This window comes from Balaenoptera borealis, assembly GCF_965194805.1.
Source record: "Balaenoptera borealis genome assembly, chromosome: 6".
NCBI lineage: Eukaryota > Metazoa > Chordata > Mammalia > Artiodactyla > Balaenopteridae > Balaenoptera > Balaenoptera borealis.
Window position 1 is genome coordinate 3512080 of NC_138863.1, and position 26396 is coordinate 3538475.

The 26396-nt window shown below is 43.9% G+C and overlaps 1 protein-coding gene across 5 annotated transcripts in view; it reads left to right on the forward strand.

Annotated features, from left to right (window-relative positions):
• The window catches only part of COL6A3 (collagen type VI alpha 3 chain), a 93410-nt gene extending 68004 nt beyond the window's left edge, over nt 1-25406 (forward strand). For 4 of the 5 annotated variants that reach the window (XM_082396670.1, XM_082396669.1, XM_082396672.1 and 1 more), the window contains 4 exons: nt 298-360; nt 1626-1658; nt 1740-1776; nt 1880-1923. In XM_082396670.1, the coding sequence (XP_082252796.1) occupies nt 298-360; nt 1626-1658; nt 1740-1776; nt 1880-1908 (162 nt within the window). In that variant the 3' untranslated portion in view covers nt 1909-1923. Of the gene's footprint in view, nt 1-297; nt 361-1625; nt 1659-1739; nt 1777-1879; nt 1924-1988; nt 2483-4051; nt 4149-4765; nt 5465-6658; nt 6762-9284; nt 9875-11234; nt 11499-12531; nt 12631-23703; nt 23869-24614 lie in introns of those variants that run through there. The other variant, XM_082396673.1, reaches the window with a different exon arrangement.
• Nucleotides 25407-26396: the final 990 nt, after the last annotated feature.

The following is a 26396-nucleotide window of genomic DNA, read 5'->3' on the forward strand; positions in this document are numbered from 1 at the left end:
AATTGTCAGTTACTCCTTTTTATGCATCCATAGTGGTCTTTTTAAAGGTTCTCAGGCAAGCATCTATCTCACCTTGACCTGCCAGAGAACAGAGTTGTGGGAGATGCACATCAGTTTTGTTAGGGCCACTTGTCCCTATACCTGAATTTTGGAGACACTTAAGGTCTCTTAAAGTGAGAGATTCCTTGTGGTGATGGGGGACATTAGACGAGATCACCTCCACCACCCCTTCCAGCTGCAGAAGCTGAGAATGCTCCATCTTCTGCCACAATTGAGCAATGTTTGTTCTGCTTCTAGGGAAATTCAGGACCTCCAGGGATAGCTGGCCAGAAGGGAGACCCTGGTTACCCAGGGCCATCTGTAAGTACCTACCCATTTCCAATCAAGCTGCCCGAGGCCTGGGTGCCTTACACATGGTCCTCCTTGAAAACTTTCCACTATCTGTTTTCCTCACAAAAGACCTGTCTGCATTTTTGTTGTTGTGGTTTGTTTGTTTGTTTTTTAACCACTTCCCTTCTGATACCACAGTGGAGAAAATAGCTTTTGAGTTTTAGAGTACCAAGAAAATTTTAAAGCAAGTTTCACATGGAGCTCTATAATCTAGGGTGTATCGTGATTTGCCTTTACAATTTCCTGGTGTAGGTTTGTTTGAGGTTTGTGTTGAGGACAAACTAAAGAGAACACGTTTGAATACCTCTTGATTGCATCTTGTGGAAGGAGTATAGTATAGACCTTGGTTTGGGGAAGATACCCTTTGGTCTATAAAATCCCCAAGGGAGCTATTGATTAGTGGTTGAAACCCCACTAGTGATCTAGAGCCAGGAGGGCACCTTTCTCCAGTCCTTCCATATCCTTCATCATGAATGTCTTTGTTTCCTTGCTTGCATTTCTTCCTGTACTGTCTCCTGACATTGAGATGGATGAGGTTCACGGAAGAATGGAAAAGATAACTCAGGAAGTGGGAAAATTATCCTTAGAAAGAAAGGTTAGAGGGTTGGGTTGGTTGAACCCAGGAGAAGATGGTAGAGTCAGGTGTTTAATCTGGAGAGGAGCTTTTAACGGGAGATGGTTAGTCCAGTTGCAGCGGGGGATGGACGAACAGGAGCAGCTGGATGGAAAGACGTTGGCTAGCCCACGAGGTGACAGCTTGACCCTCGGTGGCCACACACTGGGATGAGATGCCAAGGGCAGCCATGAGCGTATCCCTGGGGTGGAATCCCAGGATGCTTAGACCTGGAGCCTCAGGGTAGCTAAGTGACTTCTGGGTGTCCCTCCTGCGACAGGATGTAGGAAGCCAGCAAGGGAAAGGCAGCTCTTCTCTCGGGAGAAGCAGCATTTAGACTCAAGTTCAAATGTGTGATTTACACTGATTTGCAATGAGTATCCTGGATTCCAAGGCGTGGAGCTATTTATCTTACAGGGGAAACACTTCTGTCCTCAAAGTCTCTCCTTTGCTCTTCGAGCAGTTAAATCAAATTTATAGGGAGAGCCTGTAAATGATCAAGGTCAGCCAGGGCCCACCTTGTTCCCTCTGTCATGCGTCTGTGGGCCCCGGGCTGTTCCTTGGCGGGAAGCTCCACAGCCCTCACATCTGTGAGCTCTGAGCCCCCGTCCTTGTTTTGCAGGGTTACAAAGGCAGCAGAGGTGACTCGATGGACGTAAGTTGCATGTGTGCCTCGCGAGCCCTTGCCCTGTGAGCTTTCTCTATCTGTTCTCTTACATCTTCTTTCCTTTTCCAGCAATGTGCCCTGGTCCAGAGCATCAAAGATAAATGTCGTAAGTACACGATTTTCTGCCATCTGTGCCTCATTTTTATCCTTATGTGTGAAATTCGCACCCGGTGGACCAGGCTTTCACTCTCCTCTCTGTTCTCTTCTAGCTTGCTGCTACGGTAAGTCATTTCAGTAATTGGACTTCCTTCCGAGGAAAGCAGAAGACCCCTTTTCCAGGAAGTAGTTTGTCTGTGAAAACCTTCCCCCTTCCCACAGGGCCCCTGGAATGCCCCGTCTTCCCGACGGAGCTGGCCTTCGCGTTGGACACCTCCGAGGGGGTCACCCAGGACACCTTCAGCCGGATGAGGGATGTGGTCCTGAAGGTTGTGCACGACCTGACCATCGCCGAGAGCAACTGCCCGCGGGGGGCCCGCGTGGCCGTGGTCACCTACAACAACGAGGTCACCACGGAGATCCGCTTTGCTGACTCCAAGAAGAAGTCCGTTCTCCAGGACAAGATCAAGAACCTCCAGGTGGCTCTGACGTCCAAGCAACAGAGCCTGGAAACTGCCATGTCCTTCGTGGCCAGAAACACGTTTAAGCGGGTGCGGAATGGATTCCTGATGAGGAAGGTGGCTGTTTTCTTCAGCAATAAACCCACGAGGGAGTCCCCGCAGCTCAGGGAGGCCGTGCTCAAGCTCTCGGATGCTGGGATCACACCGTTGTTCCTCACGAGCCAGGAGGACCGGCAGCTGCTCAACGCCCTGCAGGTCTGTGCTCTGGGCATCTCTGACTCTGAGAAGGTGCTCGGGTGCAACTGTACCCTCCCTGATGGGTTTGCACCCCATAGCTTCTAGATGAGGCTGGTCTCACTTGTGAGACTTCCAGAACAGCCTGATGGCTCTGGCACTAGATGGACATCCAAATGCCCATGACTTATTCCCACCAGGTCCCTCTTCGCTTCTTGGAGGAGACTCTCCCAGGCTGATCCTGGAGGCCTACAGTCTCCTAGCGAGGTTCTCCAGACATCAGCGAGCCCAACACCCAAGCTGCATCCCTGTTCAAACATTTCTCAGCCAGGCTGGCATCTAACAATTAAACAAGTCATTTAAGCATAGGACAAGGAAGCATTAGCTTTAGCCTATGAAGCAGCTAAGTGTTTCCTTATTCTTTGCTTGAATGACTTGTATAATTGTCATACTAATAATATATATATATATATATATATATATATATATATATATATAAAGATTAATTAGTCAATTAATATTTACTCAATGCTGATTCTGGTTTTGCAGTCCAGGATGGGTGGGTGATGGGCAGGAAGGGCCACAGCGGGACCAGGAGTGAGGAGGCCTTGCCTCTAGTGTTAGTACGATCACCTTCTAGCTTTAAGTCACCGAAAGTAACATGGCTCTGTCACTTACCCTCTCTGTGTCTCAGATTTCTCACCTGTAACAGAGGCTGGTGGATGAGATGGTCCCTAACGTCTTCCTTTCCAAACTGGATAGTCTATGGTTTTATCACTGCCACGTCAGCAAGAGACAATTGGGTCACTGGCACCATCTCTTAGGGTTTATTCTGCCAAACTCCAGGCCAATTTGAGAACACAGTATTGGGCTTTCAACTCCAGCTTGGGCTACCAGCCTTACGTTCCTATTAGGGGATCATGTATACATCTCCCCTTGTGAGGGCTGAGTGATCCAGAACCACGCATGTTTCCTAAAAAGCATAGTTTCAGCAAGTTCAAAAAGTCAAATATTCATTCATTTATTCAATTTAATGATGATGTGCCAGGGGCTGTGATGGGCAGGACATTCTGAGTCTTCTGGAAGTGATTTCATAACTTGCTTTGTTGTTAAATCCCTTTCTAGACCTGGGCCCATGGGAGAGGGACGGAGTGAATATTTATTAGTTGCTATTATTATTGCTAGATAACAATGACATTTAGGTCCCTGCTGTCTGGTAGAGGCTATACCAGGTACTTTACATACATTATCCAATTTAATCTTCCAAATAACTTCATGGGAATTTACCATTATCTTCACTTTGCAGCTAAGGAAACTGAATTCCAGAGAAGTTAAATAATTGTGCTTCAGGTCCAGCAGAAAGTGCAGGAGTGGGATTTGAGCTCTGGTTCATCTCATTGGAAGAAAACCTATGTTTTCCTGTCATAATCAGTGCCTTCCTTCCTAACCCCGCTTCCCAAGAAAGAGAAGATATTGATCTATTGGGGGGTTTATTTAATTGATGTGACTCTAATGTATTCTTCGGCTACATTTTCAAATGGGAACTTATCCTGTGTACTCCTACTAAGGATTTCCTTTTGTTTAAACCAGATCAATAACACAGCGGTGGGTCATGCCCTTATCCTACCAGCTAGCGGAGACCTCACGGACTTCTTGAAGAACGTCCTGACTTGTCACGTTTGCTTGGGTAAGGTGCTTCTCTAAGAGAAAAAATCTGTCCGGCTGCAATTGCGAAACATACTATCCACAGAGGGACATTTGAGTGAATAATCATCATCTGTACAAAGAGCTTGAGTTAAATGAAGATTCACATAGCCTTGTATTTACCAGTGTGTATGCTGCGTAAGTAGTTTCCATGCTTAAAGCTGACTGCCCCCAAACAGAGCCTCTCTTTGTTAAGAGAATGATTAGTTCTGTAGGTAACAAAGGAGGAAGTGGGCTCTGCTTATGTTTTGACCTTGGAGTCCAGAATTTTATTACCTGGTTTTGTTTTATTTTCTGGTAATGTGTTTCTGGAACACATTTCTTCAAGGAGTGGCAAAGAAGTAAGGTAGTTTCCTTTTCTTTTCTTTTCTTTCATTATGCCAATGCCATAGTCTATTAACAAGGATTTCAGCTTGATTTGTTTCCTCTAGTAAGTGCCAGGTGATGAAAACTGAAATCTGGCCACGATATTGTCAGCAAGGTATACATAGGTTTCTACATTATGTGACAATTCTAATGACCCCAGACTCCCTGCAGACTGATGTGCAGTATCTCGCCAGGAGAGTCACAGAGTAAACGTGCTGCCATGCTTCTTTCTAGACATCTGCAACATCGACCCATCCTGTGGATTCGGCAGCTGGAGGCCTTCCTTCAGGGACCGGAGAGCAGCGGGCAGTGACGTGGATATCGACATGGCTTTCATCTTAGATAGCTCCGAGTCCACCACTCTGTTCCAGTTCAACGAGATGAGGAAGTACATAGAGTACCTGGTCCAACAGCTGGACCTGAGCCCGGACCCCAACGCCTCCCAGCACTTCGCCAGAGTGGCGGTCATGCAGCACGCACCCTATGAGTACGTGGGCAACGCCAGCGTGCCGCCCGTGAAGGTGGAATTCTCCCTGACTGACTACGGCTCCAAGGAGAAGCTCCTGGCCTTCCTTGGCAGCAGGATGACACAGCTCCAGGGGACCAGGGCTTTGGGCAGTGCCATTGACTATACCATCGAGAACATCTTTGAAAGTGCACCCAACCCACGGGACCTGAAGCTCGTGGTCCTGATGCTGACGGGCGAGGTGCAGAACCAGCAGCTGGAGGAGGCCCAGAGAGCCATCCTGCAGGCCAAATGCAAGGGTTACTTCTTCGTGATCCTGGGCATTGGTAGGAAGGTGAACGTCAGGGAGCTGTACAGCTTCGCCAGTGAACCAAACGATGTCTTCTTCAAACACATGGACAAGTCTACTGAGCTCAACGAAGAGCCTCTGATGCGCTTTGGGAGGCTGTTGCCATCCTTCATCAGCAGTAAGTCCTGCGCACGCTTGGCTCCCAGGGATGGGGCCGCGGGCATGGGAATGATAGCTAGTGTGCCCGTGTTGACCCGTCCATTCATTCAACAAGTATATACTGGCACCTACCACATCCCAGACACACTGTTAGGAGCTGGGGTTGGCAGTTGACACAGATGGGAATCCTGCCCTTGTTCACTCGTTTATTCAACCAGACTTGACTAGACCCCTCCCAGCCATGGACTGTGTCCCTGGGAGTTTATAGTCTAGGTGGGTGAAGGGGTCAAGTGCACATTTATTAGGCATGACATAATACGCTATTATGTCACATTGAGTGTGCCCTGATGGGGATCAGGGAAGCTTCTAGAAGGAGCAGCATTGATCTGGGCTTAGCCCCCAACCCTACACTTGGATACGTCTGAGCCTTTACCCAATATGGGTCTCCCTCCGCTAAATGATCTCCACCCTTGCTTCAGCAACAAACCCGCATTTGTCTTCAAAAATTATCTCCAGAGCCCCTGTTCACTGCGATGGTCCCTACTCCCAAGGCTTGGGCATTGTTAATCTGGATGTTGTACTTACCGCATCTATTACATGGCCCGTTGGTCATTCATTTATGGGTATGTGGTCCCAGTAGACTGCACATCCTGGAGGAGGCGTATCATTCATCACTGCCTTGATGGAGTCAGGCACAGGAAAGCATCTAACAAATGAGGGAGATTTATAAAATATGACCTGTCCCCCTAAAGTTTTAGGGGAAAAATGTGAAGCAAGGGTAGGCCAGCAAGTTCACCCAGGAGCTGCTATTAACGTCTTCGGAAAATTAAAACAGAAGTTCTGTTAAACAGCATTGAGAAAATGCTCAAAGTAATTCTATTATAATGTGATGTTCAAGAGCTTGGAACTTGGTAAATTCTGCACTTGATTTTTCTTCTATTCCTCTCTTCCCTCACATTGAGTAAGCGTTACCTTTAACCTAATCACCCAAATATTGCCAAATAGGAGATACAGGCTTAAGATGTTTTATGGATCAAATACCATTATGCTTCATGTTTCAAATCACTGGACTTAGATTGTCTGGAAGAATGAATTAATTCAACAAATATTCACGGACTACCTATACGTGATCCATTTAACTCCTTAGCAGATTGATTTTAATTTGCATGTGGTTCACATGCCCTTAAATATTTCTTTCTCTCTTTTTCTCTAGGTAAAAATGCTTTTTACCTGTCCCCAGATATCAGGAAACAGTGTGATTGGTTCCAAGGGGACCAACCGGCAAAGAATCTTGTGCAGTTTGGTTACAAACAAATGTAAGTGATTATAATAACTGCCTCAGAAATTAGAGCGCTAGAGGGAATGCAGAGGTCCTTCAGCCAACACCTAACTTTATGGGGTGAGGATGTTGAAATCCAGAAAACGTGACTTCCCAAATGTCACGTGGGGCATTTCAGGGGAAGAGTCTGTTGTATCCGTTAGCTTTTGCTGTGTAACAAATTACCTGAAACTTAGCGGCTTACAGTAACAACTGTTTATGTAGTTTGAGATTCTGTGGGCTGGTGGGTTTTGCTTGGGCTCAGCTGGGCAGTTCTTCTGGCCTCTATGGAGCTCATTTTCATGTTTGTGGTCAGCTGCTGGTCAGCTGTGGACTGGTGGTCTAGGGTGGTCTCATGTGGGTGGCTCATCTGGGCTCCATGTGGCAAGCCTGGGTTTGTGCACAAGGAGACTGGGAGGGTTCCGTGAGAGAAGGTGGAGGTGAGCAAGGCCTCCTGAGGTCTAGGCTAGAGCTGGCACACTGTTACCTGTGCCTTATCCTATTGGCCAAAGCGTGTCCAAAGCTGGCCTCTCTAGATTCAAGAGTGGGGAGCTGGGCTTGTTGGGGGGGACCTGCCACATCACATTGCAAAGGGCATGGGTACAGAGAAAATGGGCCACTGGGGCCATATGTCCCAACAGTCTACTATAACTGGTGTGCAATGATTTCATACAGAAAGATTGGATACTTCAAGCAAAAAATGGACTCCCCATCTCTCAAAATGATTAATGCTGTAATGACACAGGTGGTGGTGTCAGCAAAGGGAGGTGACACGCAAGGTCTCCTAGGAAGACTAATGAGATGGTTGGGAGGTGGGTGGGGCTGCAGTGCCCATGGTGATGCTGGCTGCTCGGCACATGCTCCGTGGCCTTATGTCCAGCACCATTTTTGGTGCCAACTGCAGGAGTAGAGAGGAGGGCACTGTGGCTGTGTGACAGAGGGCTGGGCAAGGGGGACATGGTGGCAGGAACTGAGGTCAGGCACTGTACCAGCAATTTGTGCCCCTCAAGTGAAGGTCACAGAGGATCATGCTTTGGGAGAAGGGGAGGTTTTGTCTGTTGCATCCAGACGAGATGCAGATTCGAATTATCCTTGTAAAGTGACTACCTGCCTTACTCTTGGCTGAGCCCCAGGGTGACCTCTTCCAACTGCCCATACTTCTCCCTATACCCCTTAACTCCTTCAGCTTTTGCCTTTGTCCTCAGAGGGAACGCTTCACATTTCAGCCTAGTAAGTTGAAAATCATTCCCGAGGCAGTGGTGACCCTTCTCTGGTGCTATCATGCTCATTCTGCTTGATCTAGCTTCACAGGTTCTGTTTTTCTAGCCTTGTATTATCTGTATAATTTCCCTCGAACATTCCGTCAAGTTGGCTCAACTTTATCTTTAGGAAAACAGAATGAACAAAGCAACCTAGTATCTGAAGTTTTATGATAGCAACTTGAAAATATACTGCCTATACCATATAGCATGACATTTCTATAAAATAATGAATGTTCATCTCAGGGCAAGTAATGAACAAAATTGGGTCTGTGCTACCATGTCTGATGGTTATGTTGCTGTTCTCTTTAGAGATTCATAGTAAATCGAGAAATTGTGAGAAAAACAACCACATACACAAAAATTAATACAAACAAAAATATACAATATGCCCTAGGAATGAAAGCGTATGCCGACTTGATCATTTTCCAGCTCAACACAGCATCTTGCTTATTTTTTTATTTAAACTTTTTAATGGAAGTATAGTTAATTTACAATGTTGTGTTAATTTCTGCTGTACAGTAAAGTGATTCAGTTATACATATATACATTCTTTTTTTAATATTCTTTTCCATTATGGTTTATCACAGGTTATTGAATATGGTTCTCTGTGCTATACAGTAGGACCTTGTTATGTATCCATCCTGTATATGACAGCTTACATCTGATAACCCCCAACCTCCCACTCCATCCCTCCCCCAACCGCCCCCCGCCCCCACCACCGGGGCAACCACAAGTCTGTTCTCTATGTCTGTCTATTTCATAGATAGCTTCATTTAACACAGCATCTTGTTGAGTGGCTACTTTCTTATAACGAGCGTAGCTATTAACTGATCTTAGTTTTTGGTGTATGTGTTTCAGTTGGTCAATTTTTATAATTAGAGCATTATTTAAATATTTTATTTTTACTATTTATTATTAACAATAAGTATTATTATTATGACAATATTTATTTCTGTTTCTTTACCCTCTTCCAGCTTTTATAAATTGAAAATAAGAGTTCAGGTGTATTTACAGTACAATAGAGGCTTCCTTTTTAATAATTCTATTTTTTATATGCTGCTCAATGTCTTTTCTGTGGCACAGATCCTAAAAGGAAGGAATTTAGTATATGCAATGCTATATATAATATATAAAAGCTACTGCGTGCATTTTGGTGAGATAGCAAATTTTGCATAGAGCATGGAGTTATGTCTTTGTCTATTTTAGATAGCAGAAGAAAATATGTATGAGTTGAAATAATATTTAATATGTTTTAACAGAAATGTTCCGAATAATGTTACTTCAAGTCCTACATCTAAACCAGTGACCACAGCAAAGCCAGTGACCACAGCAAAGCCAGTGACCAACACCACCAAACCAATAACAGTGGTAAACCTGCCGGCCTCAAAGCCAGCTGCCATGAGACCTGTGGCCGAGACACCCGTGGCTGGGAGACCCATGGCCACCAAGCCTGAGGCTGCCAAGTCCATGGCCACCAAGCCTGAGGCTGCCAAGTCCATGGCCACCAAGCCTGAGGCCACCAAGCCCAAGGCCGCCAAGCCCTTGGCCAAGCCTGTGGCCACTAAGCCCGAGGTCGTCAAGCCTGTGACCACCAAGCTCGTGCCCACCAAGCCCGAGGCCACCAAACCTGAAGTTGCCAAGCCCATGGCCACCAAGCCTGACGCCACCAAGCCTGAGGTTTCGAAGACGGCCACAGTTAGACCCGCAGTGGCTGCGAGGCCCGCAGCAGCTAAGCCGGCCCCTGCCAGACCCCCTGCTGCTGCCAAACCCATGGCCGCAAAGCCCGAGGCCCCCAGGCCCCAGGCAGCCAAACTGGCCGCCACCAGGCCAGCCACTGCTAAGCCCATGGGTAAGAAAGCCATCTACCTGGGATGTCTCATTTACTGTGTCCAGGGCTTGTCCCTTGAAGCCTGTTTACAAAGCAATCCAGACACGGTCCTTGATCTGCAATCTGACATCTAGACGATGTATTTTGAAAGGTGCTGGTTTGAGCATGGAATTACCAAAGCATCCCTTTTTTTCTATATTAGAAAGCAATCTTTCTCTTCCCCCCCGTGAGGCTGGTGAGTTCCAAGCAAAGAGCAGGTGAAATACCCACCCCTCCGCCGCCTCTGCTGCCCGTTTTCCCACTCCCTGCTCCAGCCCCGAACCCCCATCGGGGCAAGCATGGGAGCGGCACATTCTCTCAGGGATGTCCGTGGGCGGCCACCACCCAGCTCTCCTGGAAATGCAGTTGTCTTCAGTTAAAGGGATGAGCTCTAAGTAGACGCAGGGTTTTAGACCCCATCGAGGGAGTGAAAGAGAGAGAAAGAAAAAGCCTGTTGTCAGCTCTTAAATGGTGAAGCTTATGTTTCTATGCTTTAGTTCTGGAGCCAGACCCGCCTCCCTTAGAATATGACTCCCGAAGATCTGGATGGAGCTTTGTAATTGCAAGTCTTGTCCCCTCTGTGAAGCATGTACCCATAGAGGAGAGGCCCAAGCCTTGTGCTGTGGCAACACTGGGGCGTTTCGTTTAGCAAATTGAAAAGTTAGAGCCCAGACGATCGTTCTGTCCCAACAGACTGAACTACGTGCTGGTACTGTCCCTGGGAAGAATGCATTCCAGGCTGGATTAGATATGGGTGGGGGGTTGGTGGGCTTAATGGGACTCAGACTGTGTTATTTTATTTTTCCTGCAAAGAAGATGCTAGAAGTTCCTATAGAGTCACAAACTGTATAGAAAAGTGAAGGCAGGATGTATGTGCTCCTGAAAAAATAGAGATTGTCTTCATTTTATGAAGAGAGAGAAGCAGGGATTCCTTGAAAGAATTTCATGTCATACCCTAAAGTTCCATGATGTATATTTAACATATTTTAAATTAGGGGCCTCATTCTGTCTTGAACGCTTCAAATTAAGCACGCTGGACCACACGTTTTCAAAGTATTTCCTTAATAAGAGAGATTTTCAACAGAAAAAAAAGGTAGTTGTGTACCTGGCCGATGAACAATGAGATTTTTGATTACTGTGAATTTCACGTTTCACATATGCTGGTAGGTTACAAGATCAATATTTCTCAGGAGCTTGAAAGAGAAACTAGTTGTCTGCCTCACCTAAATTTCAGATCAACCGTCTACTGGTACATCTCTTTAAGAGTTCATCTCTGGCCTGTGTGTTACAGTCATTTAGGGTTTTATTTTTTGTCTCATGCTCTCAGCACTCTATCTTGCAGTTAAGGCAGCCCGAGAGGTCCACGCGTCTGAAATCACAGGGAACAGCGCCAAACTCCACTGGGAGAGGCCCGAGCCCCCCAGCCCTTATTTATACAACCTCACCATCACCTCGGCCCACGATCAGTCCCTGGTTCTGAAGCAGAACCTCACGGTCACGGAGCACGTCATCGGGGGCCTGCTCCCTGGGCAGACGTACCATGTCATGGTGATCTGTTACCTAAGGTCTCAGGTCAGAGCCATCTACCAAGGCAGTTTCAGCACAAGTAAGTGCACTTTTGGTTTAAGGAAAGTTGGTACCTATCTCTGCGTGGGATATCCAACGGGGCCATAAAGGGAACCATGCTTATTCACTGACCTTTTTCTGAAACAGCAACGAGGTTAAAATGAAATCCTGTGTGTTTCGGTTGCACCCAACTTGATAACTTAACAAAATGGAAAATGGGTTCCTTGCGAACTGTTGTCCTGCCTTGGGGGTCCTGGGCTACTTGATTCAGGAAACCAGATCCGTGTGGCCTGAGTGCAGCCCCTTCCCAGGGAGGAAGAAATATGGCCACGGAAGCTGGCGGTGTCTCGGCTGCCCACCATGTCCCGTGTCAGAAGCATGTTTCCATGCTCAGTGAACAGAAAACACCACTGAATCATGGCTCCTTAGGGAGTCTCATCCCAGGGGCCACGGGATGTCCACAGGCGCTGTAGAAAGGGCACCAGCGTTTCCCTCCCCTGGTCTCACCGTGCTCAGGCTCTGCGCTCTGCTGTGTCGGCCCTGTGGCTCCTTTGCTGTCCCGAGGCCTGGCCTGCATGATTTCCCAGCCCCCTCCCCAAGTTCTCCTGGACCCTCACCCCCACCCCTGACTCTTCTCGACCCCTGCTGTTCCTGGGACGTGGAGGGGAGGCTCCCATTCTTTTCTCTTGGGCCAGAGTTAGTCATATCCAGGAACTATGATTGAGGAAAGGCAATTCCCATCAGTTACCATACAACCCATGAAGATTTGAGTCCAAAGACCCTTCAACCCCAGGGCTCTACTTCCTTGGAAGGAAGCAGAAGATGTTATGTGGAAAAATGAGAGGATCTCTTCCAGGTTCAGAAATTTCCTCCGTTTGCTTGTTGAGATGAATGAAACATGCAGACAACAGACATAAGCAGTGTGTGTAGAGACCTCTTGGGTCTCTACGTTTCAGTGGCCCCTCCTTACATAAGACATGACCCAGAACGGCAAGCCTGCCTCAGTCCCATAGGGTTCCTAAGCCTTTCATTTTCTGAGTTACCTATTAGTGGTGTATCTTTTTCTTTTATAGAGAAAATTCAGCCTCCACTTCCGCAAATGGCGAGGTCAGCTTCTAGTTCAACCATCAATCTAGTGGTGAGCGCAGAACGGCTGGCTGGGAGTAAAACAGGTGAGCTGTGAAACTATCAGGTCCACTGCAGCACTAAGAAAGCATTCTTCTGAACAGTTTAATCTGCTGGGGTTCTAATTCTCAGACCAGGAGTGACTTGTATGGAGAAAGTTTCAAAGTGGCTCTGTGTGGCCCCTCCTGGGCTTATTCTGCACATTCCAAGTTGCCTGTCCCCAGGATCTTAGAAAAAGTTGAATGAGGGCTGCTTTGGGGGCCATAGCCAGGAACTCATGTGTCCCTTAGTCATTTCCCTGGTGCCTCATCTTGGGACTCGAGTTGATTTGTGGTCTGTGATGCAACGAAGCATAGGATTTCATCCACTTGGTGATTTAATCTAATAAAAAACTGCTTAGAAGAATACAAGACAATTCAGACTGGAATCCATGAAATAAATGGGTTTGGAAGTGACCCATGGGATCAATGTTCTGGTCCCAATTTCCTAAGCACACACCCTGGCTTAGTCTAGCCTGCCATTCTCTATGTGTCTGAGCCCAAGCATGTGCACATTTTATGTGAAATCCATGATGAGTTAGACGTGTTTCTGGAAGTGACAGTTGTGACTTGCTTTTGTCCTGGGCAGTGGAACTCTGGGGGACCCGTAACCTCTCCTTCAGGGGAACATGAGCTATGATTGTTCATCTGTGGGAAACTGGTTATTGAAATAGCCGATATGCTTTGCTTAAGAGTAATTCTGCAAAAGATATTGGTACTAATTCCACAGTCAAGGGTATTTAGATGTCTTATTGGTTTACAGACCCCAAAGCAAAGGGTTTCCCCTAATTATAGGGACAGCTCATTAGTTTTTGATATATTGGCCACAGTCAGGAGAAGGAAGGCATATCTCTTTACGTTGTTAATTTCTGTAACGGATTATGACGAAAGCCATATATCGAGTGCCCAGCTGCTTTCCTACAGCGCTAGATTTAAAAGCAGCTGTGCTTTCTCAATATGCCCTGCATTGTCAGAAGCAGCAACAAGTTATTTTTTGAGCTGTTGGCAAGGATTCCCTGTTTTACTCTTTCCAGTTTAAGTTTTAAAGTGACCCTTGTTTCTCCACCTTATCCTTTTTGTAGAGTTTGCATCGTATCTCATCTGTGTTTAAATGAAATTGGGTGGTTTCCGACTCCACACACCCATCTCTTTGGGGCCACTTGGAAATACAGGGCTCTCGATTCTTTTAGTTGTTTCTAGAGGGAATCTTCTCTATTACTAGAATAGTATTTTTTTTTAAACATCTTTATTGGAGTATAATTGCTTTACAATGTTGTGTTAGTTGCTGCTGTGTAACAAAGTGAATCAGCTATACATATACATATATCCCCATACACCCTCCCTCTTGCGTCTCCCTCCCACCCTCCTTATCCCACCTCTCTAGGTGGTCACAAAGCACCAAGCTGATCTCCCTGTGCTATGCTGCTGCTTCCAACTAGCTATCTATTTTACATTTGGTAGTGTGTATGTGTCAATGCCACTCTCTCACTTCGTTCCAGCTTACCCTTCCCCCTCCCCGTGTCCTCAAGTCCATTCCCTATATCTGCGTCTGTATTGCTGTCCAGCCCCTAGGTTCATCAGAACAATTTTTTTTTTAGATTCCATATATATGTGTTAGCATATGATATTTGTTTTTCTCTTTCTGACTTACTTCACTCTGTATGACAGACTCTAGGTCCATCCACCTCACTACAAATAACTCAATTTCGTTTCTTTTTATGGCTGAGTAATATTCCATTGTATATATGTGCCACATCTTCTTTATCCATTCATCTGTCGATGGACACCTAGGTTGCGTCAATGTCCTGGCTATTGTAAATACTGCTTCAGTGAATATTGTGGTACATGACTCTTTTTGAATTATGGTTTTCTCAGGGTATATGCCCAGTAGTGAGATTGCTGGGTCATCTGGTAGTTCTATTTTTAGTTTTTTAAGGAACCTCCATACTGTTCTCCATAGTGTCTGGAATAGTATTTTATTCCATTGATGGACTTTCCCTGTGTCCATGTATACATGGTATATCTATATCTGTACATCTACATTTATCTATCTATCTATCTATCATCTCTTAATTCATCCACAACCCATACTGACATGTGGCATCAGGAGTTACTAGAAAGAAGATGATGAGTCAATGCAGGAATTATGAAACTATTACGTACACAGATGTGTGATAAGGGTCAAAAAACCAACTACCTATAGAGCTGCAAAATGTTTTAAAATAGTTTACTTTTAGAAACAAGTTTAGGAATTGGTCTTTGTTAGAGACAGCCATGTGTTTTTCAGACTCCTTTTGCCTTTCCAATGGAAAGATTGACAGAAAAACAAGAAATTCTCTCCTCTTGACATAAATTTATGGGAACAATTCAAGAATTCATGGTAGATTGGGTAATTAAGTTTTAACTTAAGAGTTGTATAAAAAGATTTTATAAAAACTTTTAATGCTATGAGTTTTAACTCAAACTAAAAAAATGGCAGTAAGGATGTGGCATGGTGGTTTGGGATGGAGAAGAAAACAAGTCTCAACCCCTTTGATTTCTTTTTTTTTAAATTGAAGTATAGTCAATTTACAATGTTGTGTTAGTTTCTGGTGTACAGCGAAGTGACTCAGTTATAAATACATATATATTCTTTTTCATATTCTTTTCCATTATGGGTTATTACAGGATATTGAATATAGTTCCCTGTGCTATACAGAAGGATTTTGTGTTTATCTATTTTGCATATAGTAGTTTGTATCTGCTAATCCCAAACTCCTAATTTATCCCTCCCCTGCCCGTTTTCCCCTTTGGTACCCGTAGGTTTGTTTTCTATGTCTGTCAGTGAGTCTGTTTCTGTTTTGTAAATAAGTTCATTTGTGTCATATTTTAGATTCCACATATAAGTGATATCATAGGGTATTTGTATTTCTCTGACTTACTTCACTTAGTATGATAATCTCCAGGTCCATCCATGTTGCTGCACATGACATTATTTCATTCTTTTTTATGGCTGAGTAGTATTCCATTATATATATGTACCACGTCTTCCTTATCTATTCATCTGTTGATGGACACTTAGGTTGCTTCCATGTCTTGGCTATTGTAAATAGTGCTGCTATGAACATGGGTGCATGTATCTTTTCTAATTAGAGTTTTCTCAACTCCTTTGATTTCTGCTCATAATCAAGGGGCAATGGATAAGCCTTTGTCCCCTGCACTGGGGGTTCCCTGCAGGCCCTAGCACACCCCAGCTACCTTCCTGAGTCACCTCCCAACATGATGCTTGAGCTCAGAGAAGCCACAATGGACCTACTAGGTCCACCAAAGATATGGGTCAGGACAGATGACATTCTGACTTCGAAGTCCCTGAAATCTGTGCATATTATTTGCCACTTGTTGGTAACTTCACCCCTCACAGAGTGTGGGAAAAGTAAAACTTCTAGCAAATTCAGTGCTTCACTGAGAGAAAATGATTAGGAATAAATTACACAGTGAGATTTGGGGATGTTTTTGGTTCTCTTATGTATGGTCCAGAAGGGATAAGAATATATAAACAGTGTTGAGTTAATATAAACAACACAATCTTTAAACAAGAATCTGGCTGGGCTGTCTTGTTTTTTAAGACTGAGTCACAGATTCAGACGTACGAAGGTGTTTTCAATCTAGACCTTCAACACTTAGGTCTCCTCTCTTCATGTGACAGACAGAAAAGAGATTTTGAGACTGGGGCTTTTGTGTCCTTCAAGGCGATGGGTGGTAGTTAGATACAAATGAGTCCAAAACCTTTCTCCTTCCTTCTTATCAGTACAGAGCCCTCAAACCCAGGACTTGAATGTTCTTTCACCCTTTCACGTGTGTGTGCGCACACACGTGTGTGTATTTCCCCCCTAGTGATTCAAGTCAGCCTGAAAATATAAATTACTTGCTCTTCTTTTTTTTAAAATTTTTGTTTATTTAATTAATTAATTTATTTTTATTTTTGGCTGCGTCGGGTCTTAGTTGTGGCACGTGGGCTTCTCTCTAGTTGAGGCGTGTGGGCTCAGTAATTGTGGCGGCACGTGGGATCTTAGTTCCCCGACCAGGGATCAAACCTGTGGAAGGTGGATTCTTAGCCACTGGACCACCAGGGAAGTCCCTTACTTGCTCTTCTTAAGAACAAGTTTCTGCATAATTCATCTCTAGCCTTCAAGTAACAAAACAGCGCTTTGAAAAAAAGAAAAACCCAGCACTTTGCCAAGATAAGTCGCTTAATAAACATTTGCTAAATGAACATATGTAGGTGTACACACACACCATTTTGAAAGCTCTTCTTGAATGAAATTAATTGGATATTTACTTTAAAATGTATAAATTGAAAATGGGTAAACAGAATTAGGAGATGGAAGCTTGTTTCCCCTCCTCCCTCCCAACCCCTCCCCCATATAATCAAAGCATCTTAGAAATTTTTTCCAGGGGGTGAAACATTTTAATATGGTCATATTTTTGCAGATAGAAAAAGGAGTAACAACAAATCATTGTTTATATGAAACTTTAAAAAATATACTAACTATATTATTCCTCAGTAGTTTCATGTATATTTCACATCTAAATATCAATTGCCACAATATGCATTATTTCTCCAAAGATGTATTTTCTAGACAATTCAGGCAAAAATAAGTTTTAAAACTAGCTTTTATATGTGGACGTGAATGTAGTTTAATTCCAGCACCAGTTCATTACAGTTCATCTCTGTAAGCACAAACACGGTTTGTGCTTACAGAGATGTGTTCCTTTCTTAGTTTTAAATGCTAGATACTATTTTTGTTTTTTGGCCTCGGCACGTGGCTTGCGGGATCTTAGTTCCCCAACCAGGGATTGAACCTGGACCCACAGCAATGAAAGCACCGAGTCCTAACCACTGGACCGCCAGGGAATTCCCTAGACACTTCTCTTTGCTTTTTTACCTCTATGAATAAAAGATTTACTGGGTTCTGATTCTGTCTTTAGGAACTGAATTTTGTCATAGTTTACCACTTGGGGTTTAGGAAACATGGTGACCAGTGTTTGAATCTATGCAGGAATTTGTGGGCAAAAGTCCTGTGAAATGAAAAGGTCTTTGGTTCATGGCATCCAATGAGGAGGGAGAAGATTGAGCAGTACTAATATTTGAGTTTTCATATGTTAATATTTGCCCCTTTTGAAATTCACATTTAATAGGTACTTCTTTACCAGAAATTTGACACAGGCATGTAATGGGAGGATAGCCTAGTGAGGGGATTCTTTGTCCCCCCAGCTGAGGCCTGGCCCTGTGTCACACGGAGTGTGAGGTGTGGCAGTAAGGCCTCAGCTTGAGATGAAGGTTGATTACAACAGCAAACCAATAGCATCATTACTAACCATTCAGGATTCCAGACTTTGAAATACTACATGATTCCATTTTAAATGGTTAATACTTGTATTTTCCTCAACAAAACAAGCCCTGCAAAAAGAAAAATCCCACCCCACTTTTTGCTTTCCTCAGCACCTAAGGGAATCACACCCACTTTTCTGAGATACATTTGCTGCCTGAAAATGGCAGTTAGCAGCAATTAAACAAATCTTTCAGTGCTTATCACAGTCTTAAAAAAGCATTGACTGTGCTAGGCATTTTTGCAGTATGTTTAGTGACTGCTAGTTTTGAGGATGCTGTGTTGTTGCTAATGTTGGTTTTAGGTTTTTGTTACCATCTCTCTCATCCTCCTTCTCATTTTTGGCCAAAGAAGACTTGAATGAATATTTTACATGCATATGATTAGTAAAGCTAAGACTCTGAAGTTTCTAAACAGCAAAAAAAAAAAAAAAATCTAACTCAGAAAATTTACTTTTTACAATATTAAAGAATGAATCCTAAATTATTGGCCCACCCATGTGTGAAGAAATGTTTCAGTGCAGAAGAGAATAAAAATAACTAACACAACATGTAACATTCTTTTTTACTTACCCTAGAAATTAGCAATCTGTAGAAATGACCATATTTTGTCTGATCAGGCATTCCTGGGTCAGTTACACAGCTCGGAAGGAAATAAGTTCACCAATGTTTTACTTACTTTATCGATTCTAAGATGTACAATTTTCCCCATTGTAGTACCTCTGAAATTGAAATGTGACTTGAAGTTGATGACATGTCATGGCTTACTGGCAGCATTTTCTCTTACTTAGTGGATTATAAAACAATAGTACATTATAAAATTAAGATATCTTAGATTTGATGAAATCCAGTATTTGCTTGGCTCTGTTCCACCATGAATATACAGCATTGGCTGCCACAGAATGATGTGATGGGGCAAATATATGACTTTATGTTGATAATAATTTAAAGAACTAACTTAACCCCACAAGTTGAGGTACATTAAATGGCTACAAATATTTTCTCTACTTTGAAGAGACATAGCCATCTTCAAGGCTGTGTGTTTATTGCTGCATGAGAATGTAGCTAAGTCAGCTACCATGTTTGGGTTATGACGGGTCTCCAAGGGCATTTGGTATTTTTTTATTGTGAAGTATAAAAGTCTTATGAAATAAAACTCTATTGGTCAAGACCTGAAACTACATTTAAAATGCAACTACAGCTACATTTAAAATAAAGTTAAAAGTACAAAAAAAGTTTCTTTGGTACCTTTTGAGCCAATCCACATGCAAAATGTAGACACAGGAAAGTTTTATTCATTCCTGACAATTGTATCTGCTTCAGAGGTTTGGAAGCACTTTATATCATGTCAACAATGTCTGATCCTAAGGCAATTAAACCTTCTTCTTATTTTGAAACCATTAAACTAATGAGGAACATATTTACACATATTCACAACTGCAGCCTAAACCCTTTCCCCTCCTCTCAGCTCCCACGATTTTGCTTAAGAAAGAACTTAAATATTGATAACTTGCTGGTTTGGAAAATGTCAAATTGATGCCTTTAAAAATGCTGCTTTGAAATAGAGACACAGACATAGAGAATAAACGTATGGACACCAAGGGGGGAAAGGGGGTGGGTGGGATGAACTGGGAGATTGGGATTGGCATATATACACTAACTAATATGTGTAAAATAGATAACAATGAGAAACTACTACATAGCACAGGGAACTCTACTTCACTTCGCTGTACGGTAGAAACTAACACAACATTGTAAAACTACTATACCCCAATTAAAAAAAGAAGTTTAAAGAAATAAATAATGAATGATAATTTTAGAATCACAGAACTAAAAAAAAATATGCTGCTTTTAGACACTATACAAATCTCAACTGATAAAAAAGGCAAGATTTTCCAATTCAACATGTTTTTGGTTTCAAACACTTTTTCTAGTAATAAAATAATAGATATTCATTGTGAAGAATTCAGAACATACAGAAAAATGTAAGAAAAATATGATTCCCATAATCAAAGTATTGATGGCCATTTATGACCACCATTAATGATCCAATGCATATCTTTCCTGTTTTTTTCCCATGAATATTACATGTGCACACACACACGTCTTTATTACAAAAGTAGGCTGTGTTTCTTTGGGTGCCTTCCACCCCATGGCTGTTGTTCCAGGATGTAGGTTGGCTCCTGTGGTTTCTGTGAACATGGGATTCCTTGGACAGGGCTTTTCCAGACATCACACTTACATCAGTTTCCTCTCATATTTGGAAGCTCACTGAAGACCAGTAACCGTTGACTATTTCACCAGGAAGTTTCACCAGATGGGGATCTGAATCAGGCAGCCTTTCAAGTCTCTCTTTTAAAATGAAACTTATTATTATTATTATTTTTTATAAATTTATTTATTTATTTTTGACTGCGTTGGGTCTTCGTTGCTGCGCGCGGGCTTTCTCTAGTTGCGGCGAGCGGGGGCTACTCTTTGTTGCAGTGTGCGGGCTTCTCATTGCAGTGGCTTCTGTTGTTTTGGAGCACTGGCTCTAGGAACGTGGGCTTCAGTAGTTGTGGCACACCGGCTTAGTTGCTCCGTGGCATATGGGATCTCCCTGGACCAGGGCTCGAACCAGTGTCCCCTGCGTTGGCAGGCAGGTTCTTAACCACTGCGCCACCAGGGAAGCCCTAAACTGAAACTTATTAAAAAAATAAAAAAATAAAAAATAAATAAAATGAAACTTATTTACATTGTTATTCTAGGCAAAAGTGAACCAGGAAAGGTTGGTGATAATTTTCACTCCCCATGGTCTCTTAGGCTCTGGTTGGGTTCTCAGTATGAGGAGGAGAAAATCAATGAATGTGTAGCCAGACACTTCTCTTGGATCAAGGACCCCAGGCTCCCCCAGGGCTGGGCCCCAAGGGGAAAACTCTTTCTGGAGGGAAACATAAATAGCTGTCATGTCCAAAGACTTGTTCTAGGGAAAACCATCCTTCTTCGGACTATAGGACATTTTAATTTTGTAGACTTTGAAACCGTTGTTTTAGCATATGTAGACATAGCTTGGGTGAGCCCAGCCTGCATGGGTCTCAGAAATCAAATGATGGGAGTTTAAAACTTTCTCTTCTTAAGAACATAAAACCTCCCATTCTGATGCTTTAAAAATGGAGGGGCTTCCCTGGTGGCGCAGTGGTTGAGAGTCTGCCTGCCAATGCAGGCGACGTGGGTTCGAGCCCTGGTCTGGGAGGATCCCACATGCCACGGAGCAACTGGGCCCGTGAGCCACAACTACTGAGCCTGCGCGTCTGGAACCTGTGCTCCGCAACAAGAGAGGCCGCGATAGTGAGAGGCCCGCGCACCGCGATGAAGAGTGGCCCCCGCTCGCCACAACTGGAGAAAGCCCTTGCACAGAAACGAAGACCCAATACAGCCGTAAATAAATAAATTAATTAAATAAAATAAAAAAAAAAGGAGAACCCCAGGCTTTTGTCTTTGCATAAAGTTGAGGCCCACATTAACATATTTCTCTTGGTTCTCCAAGAATTTACATGTCCAGAGTAGTAGCGTCATTATATTGCATTAGTAAACCTTAAAGGTCTTGGCAGTGACTCCTGCTGGAATAAAGGAGGTAGAATGCAAGAGCCGTAGTTTGGTGCCGGAGGTTGAAGGTGAAAGTCAAGGGAAGTTGGAAAAGCCAGTTGGTCAGGGAGCAGTGTCCTGCTGCTGGGCTGCCTCCAGGCTGGGTGCCCTTGGGTCTGGGGAGACTTCTGTTGCTTCAGAAGAGCACAGGGGAGTAGGACCCAAAGCGCTAAACACAGATGGCCAGGACTGGGTGCACTTGGAACAAAGTGGAAGCAACCTGGGCCACTGTGGGATGCTCTGGGGAAGAAAGGGGAGGGGATGAGGCGACCATTTGGCCAAGTTCCCGTGCTAACAGGGGACCCACCGGTAAACACGGGATGTGTGTTGGTGCTTGAGTGATCTTGCCTTGCTCAGTCCCCTCATTCCTTCAAACCAGGCCTTCTCCTCTAGCGTTGGCACATCTGAGAGGAAGAAAGTTGTTTTTGTAAGTTGTCATCATTTTATCCTGGCCTCATTTGGGTCTTCAAAAGCTCTTGGTAGCACTGCTGGCCTTCTGGGCCTCTGAAACTGTCTGCAACTCGGAGATGCTGTAGGTGTGGGGTCACCTTCCTCCTGGAGGTGGGGGTGACAGCCTCCCCAGAGCCACCAGGTAGCGTCTTAGACCAATTCTGAGCCTCAATCCTGTGCCTGGAAGTCTGGTCCATTATGGTTGACCTGAGCTTTGGTTTTAGACCTGAAGACCTAGATTTTCCTTTTACTTCTTGGTACCAACCATCCCTGAAGATGCCTACCACCCCTGCCATCCATGGAGCTGGGGGAAAGGCCCCAGGAAATGTCAGCCCTGTGTGGGGAGGGCCGGTGATTCACGGGTGTTAGTTACGCATGTAGACATGTAACATTGTCCACTCCAGGGGTTTGTTTTACGTTTTTTCAAACTTTCAGATAACAGTTGATATTAATGTTTCTCTTTTCCAGCCAGATCTAAAGTTTGCCAGAAAACACTGTAAACAGAAGTTTTACTGTGTGTGAACTGTAAACTTTTCTTTCTTTACAGGCGTGGTGGAGAACGTAGTTTTTACTCTGCAGCTGGGCTGCATCAGAAGCATGCATTTAAAACATAAACTTCCTTAACTGGAAAAATAATGCTTCTCTGTCTTCAAAATAGCTTTGCTATGTGACATTTTTGCTTCTGTGAACTTTGCATCAGTGTTAGCATTTCTTTTGGCTTGTTATATTTGACTGGCCACAAAGGTAGTAGCTACACACACACAGACACAACACATGTGTGCATATACACACATTTAAAAAAAATTATTTATTTATTTATTTTTGGCTGCATTGGGTCTTCGTTGCTGTGTGCGGGCTTTCTCTAGTTGTGACAAGTGGGGGCTACTCTTCGCTGTGGTGCGCGGGCTCTAGGCACTCGGGCTTCAGTAGTTGTGGCACGTGGGCTCAGTAGTTGTGGCTCGCGGGCTCTAGAGCGCAGGCTCAGTAGTTGTGGCGCACGGGCTTAGTTGCTCCGCGGCATGTGGGATCTTCCCAGACCAGAGCTCGAACCCGTGTCCCCTGCATTGGCAGGTGGATTCTTGACCACTGTGCCTCCAGGGAAGTCCCTACACACATATTCATAAAGGATTTTCTTTTTGCACTTTGACTTTTGTTTTTAATCTACCTGGCTTGTAGTGAAATGGAGAGTCTTGTTTTTGAATGACATTCTAACAGAACTTAATTGCTATTTTGCCAAGGAGTAGAAAACTCCAAGGTTTTAAAATTAGGTTTCTTCTCCGGGGGTTGAGCATTGAAAGAACTGGAGACTAAGTGACCCAGTGATTGGAAAGGGGAAAACACAGTTCATTTAATCTGAAATCATCCAATAATAATTGCCAACATTTGGGATTCCAAGTGTAGTTTATGAAGTCCTTTCATTGATAAGATTGTATTTATTGCTCTCAGATCTGTAGGTGATTATTATGTCCATTTGACAGTAAGGAAACTGAAGCTTGGGGAGGTAAAGGAAGTTTTCCTCCTGGAAACTCTTCTGTTTTCTCTCTCTGACAGCACTGTGATGAGACCTTCAGCCCCTCACGCTGGGAGCACAGTAACTTACACGTTCTCATTAACCCTCTTTCCCCATCTTGTTCTTCAAGATATATGTAAGTTGCCAAAAGAAGAAGGAACTTGCAGGGACTTTATATTAAAATGGTACTATGATTCCGTTACTGAAAGCTGCGCCAGATTCTGGTACGGAGGTTGTGGTGGAAATGAAAACAGATTTGATTCGCAGGATGAATGTGAAAAGGTTTGCCCTCCTGGTAAGTGATTCTTCTTTTGTGTTGGTGGTTTTTGCAGGTAAGGGATCCAGGCCAATAATTCACCTTTTAAAGATATTTGAATGATAATGATGATGATAGATTTGAAAAAGAAGATAAATTGGATTTTCAGATGAGGAAGGTGTACAAATAAAACACGTGGGGTTAATCTTCTGAGTTATTATGGTTTCCTAAAAACATACTTGTATACTTGTATTTTTGCCAATGAAGAAACATATGGTGGACCACTCCTCACCCTTCAGAAATATTACTAAGTTTCTGTTATTCATAAAATATTGTAACAGACATGGTTATTAGGAAAATAATATAATGAACAATTAATAATAACTGCTATATAGTCTATTCATCTTTAAATAATCTTGCTTCCTCTAAATAATAATGTTGACCGCCAGGCCATGTGATAACTCCATTATGCTGGGCAACGTGATTGGTAATAAAATCAGAGCAGCTATACAGAGAGTCTGGGGCCAGTGCGGAATGGGAGCCCTGGGTTTGCTTAAAGGCCAGGCAGGTGATGCCAGGGGAGAGAAAGGGCTCAGATGGCACAGAGAGCCCCAAACCCCAGGCCAAGAAGCTCCAGGGGAGCCATTGAAGGAAGTGAACTGAAAAGTGAGATTGGTGATGGAAGCCAGAGGCCATGGGTATTTTCATGAGAAATACAGTGTCCTTTTGGGTCAGTAATGTGACTTTCCCCCTCCTCTTCCTTTCCACCCTCACCCGCCTCCCAGTGCTTATCAAGCCCGGAGTCATTGCTGCGATTGGGACCTAAGCGTGGCCGACCAGTGACACATACCTCTTGAAGAAGAAGGAGTCAGCCATCGCCAGTCATCTTTGTAGAAGCTCTGGGTATAGATTCCCTTGCACTGTACCATTTCATGCTTTGATTTACACTCGAACTTGGGAGGAAACGTCTGCTGCATGACCTATCAATATGGTGCTAAATGTGTCTGTGGAGTCAACCCTCTTTGTCTCGGGGCAATTACATCGTATACTTTGAACGTTGTGTAATAGTTATCCACTGCTGGTGTTTATGTGAACATTCCTATAAATTCAAATTCCCTCTGGAGTTTCATGTTATGCCTGTTACAGGCAAGTGTAAGATCTAGAAAATAACCCCCGATTTCACAGCTACTCTATATACTTCTGCTTGGTTCATTTTTTTCCCCTCTTAATTAAGCATGACTTTAGATGGAAAGCCTATGTATGGAGAAAAAACAAGAGTCTAACTTTTCCATTTCCCCCCCAATTTCCTGGATTAGATTTTGAGCTAATTTCCTTTTTCTAGAGCTTCTAACAAACAATCTAGTTAGAAGGAAGCAAAATCCCCTAATCTTTGTGCACTGCTGTGGGACCAATGCCTTAATTAAAGAATGAAAAGAAAGTCACAATAGAGAAGATTTTTTTGGCATTCCTCTAATGTTGTGTCTGTGTTGTTTTTTTGGGGGGGGGGTTAATTTTAATTTTAAAATTTTTAGGAAATTTATACAAAGAAACTTTTTAATAAAGTATATTGAAAGTGTTGTGGGTTTGGTGTTCTTGGCTGTGTCGTTTCCCTAGCAACTGTTGTCAGAATCACCCCAGGACAGGGGAATTGGAGTCCGTTCAGGCCCACAGTCTTGGGTACCACCCTTTGATTTCCAGTGAAGGGGCAAGGGCGCTCTATCGACAGTGGGAAACCCGGTGGATCCAGCTCTCCATGGCTGGGTGGGTCACGTTCCTTGCTTTGGGCCTCTGGAGTCTTCCTAGTCTTAAGAACCAGGCTGGCTTTCATGCTCTCCTTTAACTTCTAGCTGTGTCCCAGAGATGTGGCCTCCTTCCCTGCCTCTTTAAGATAATTGTTTCCTTGGGGTTCCCTTGGCTCTTGCCTACAGTGGCTGAGAGGTGGGATGTCATTGGCCCAGGACTCCCCAGTCCCCTTTCTGGAGTCTCAAAGATGAAGCATAAAGTTTCTTTTTTCTTTAAAGACCATTTTGCTCCTGTCTTCAGAAATAACACAAGAAACAAATAAATACATATTCAGGTGGTACCTGAATTCCACTTGGGAAGGAAACTGAATTTGTTTGATAAAACACATCTACTCTGACAAGTGCTTCTGGCCGAGCTCTAGGGACCTTGGGCGTGGACAGAACTGTTTTATGTAAGATGGGGAAGGATCTGTCAGTCAATCTATTGATCAGAGGGAGGTAGGAGGAGGGAGAGGGTGTGTAGAGCCATGGAGATGATGGGTGGGGAGAGTCTGGGTAGTCACAGAGACCACTCCTTGTGATTTCCACCCAGATCTTTGGGTGCAATTTCTAAATTCACAAATGCGCTCAAAGCGAGCACATCTGCATAGCAATTGGAGGAAGAACTGAGCTTTGTCCCTGAGTCGGTGTGTCAGAGAATGTAGCCAAAGGCAGAGATGGAAGGAAGATGCTGTGGGCAGAGGACCCCTCTGCTGGAATCTGCAGGAATCTGGGGGAAGACTCAGCATTTCACAATCCAAGGCGTTGGGGATTTGAGCTTACTGG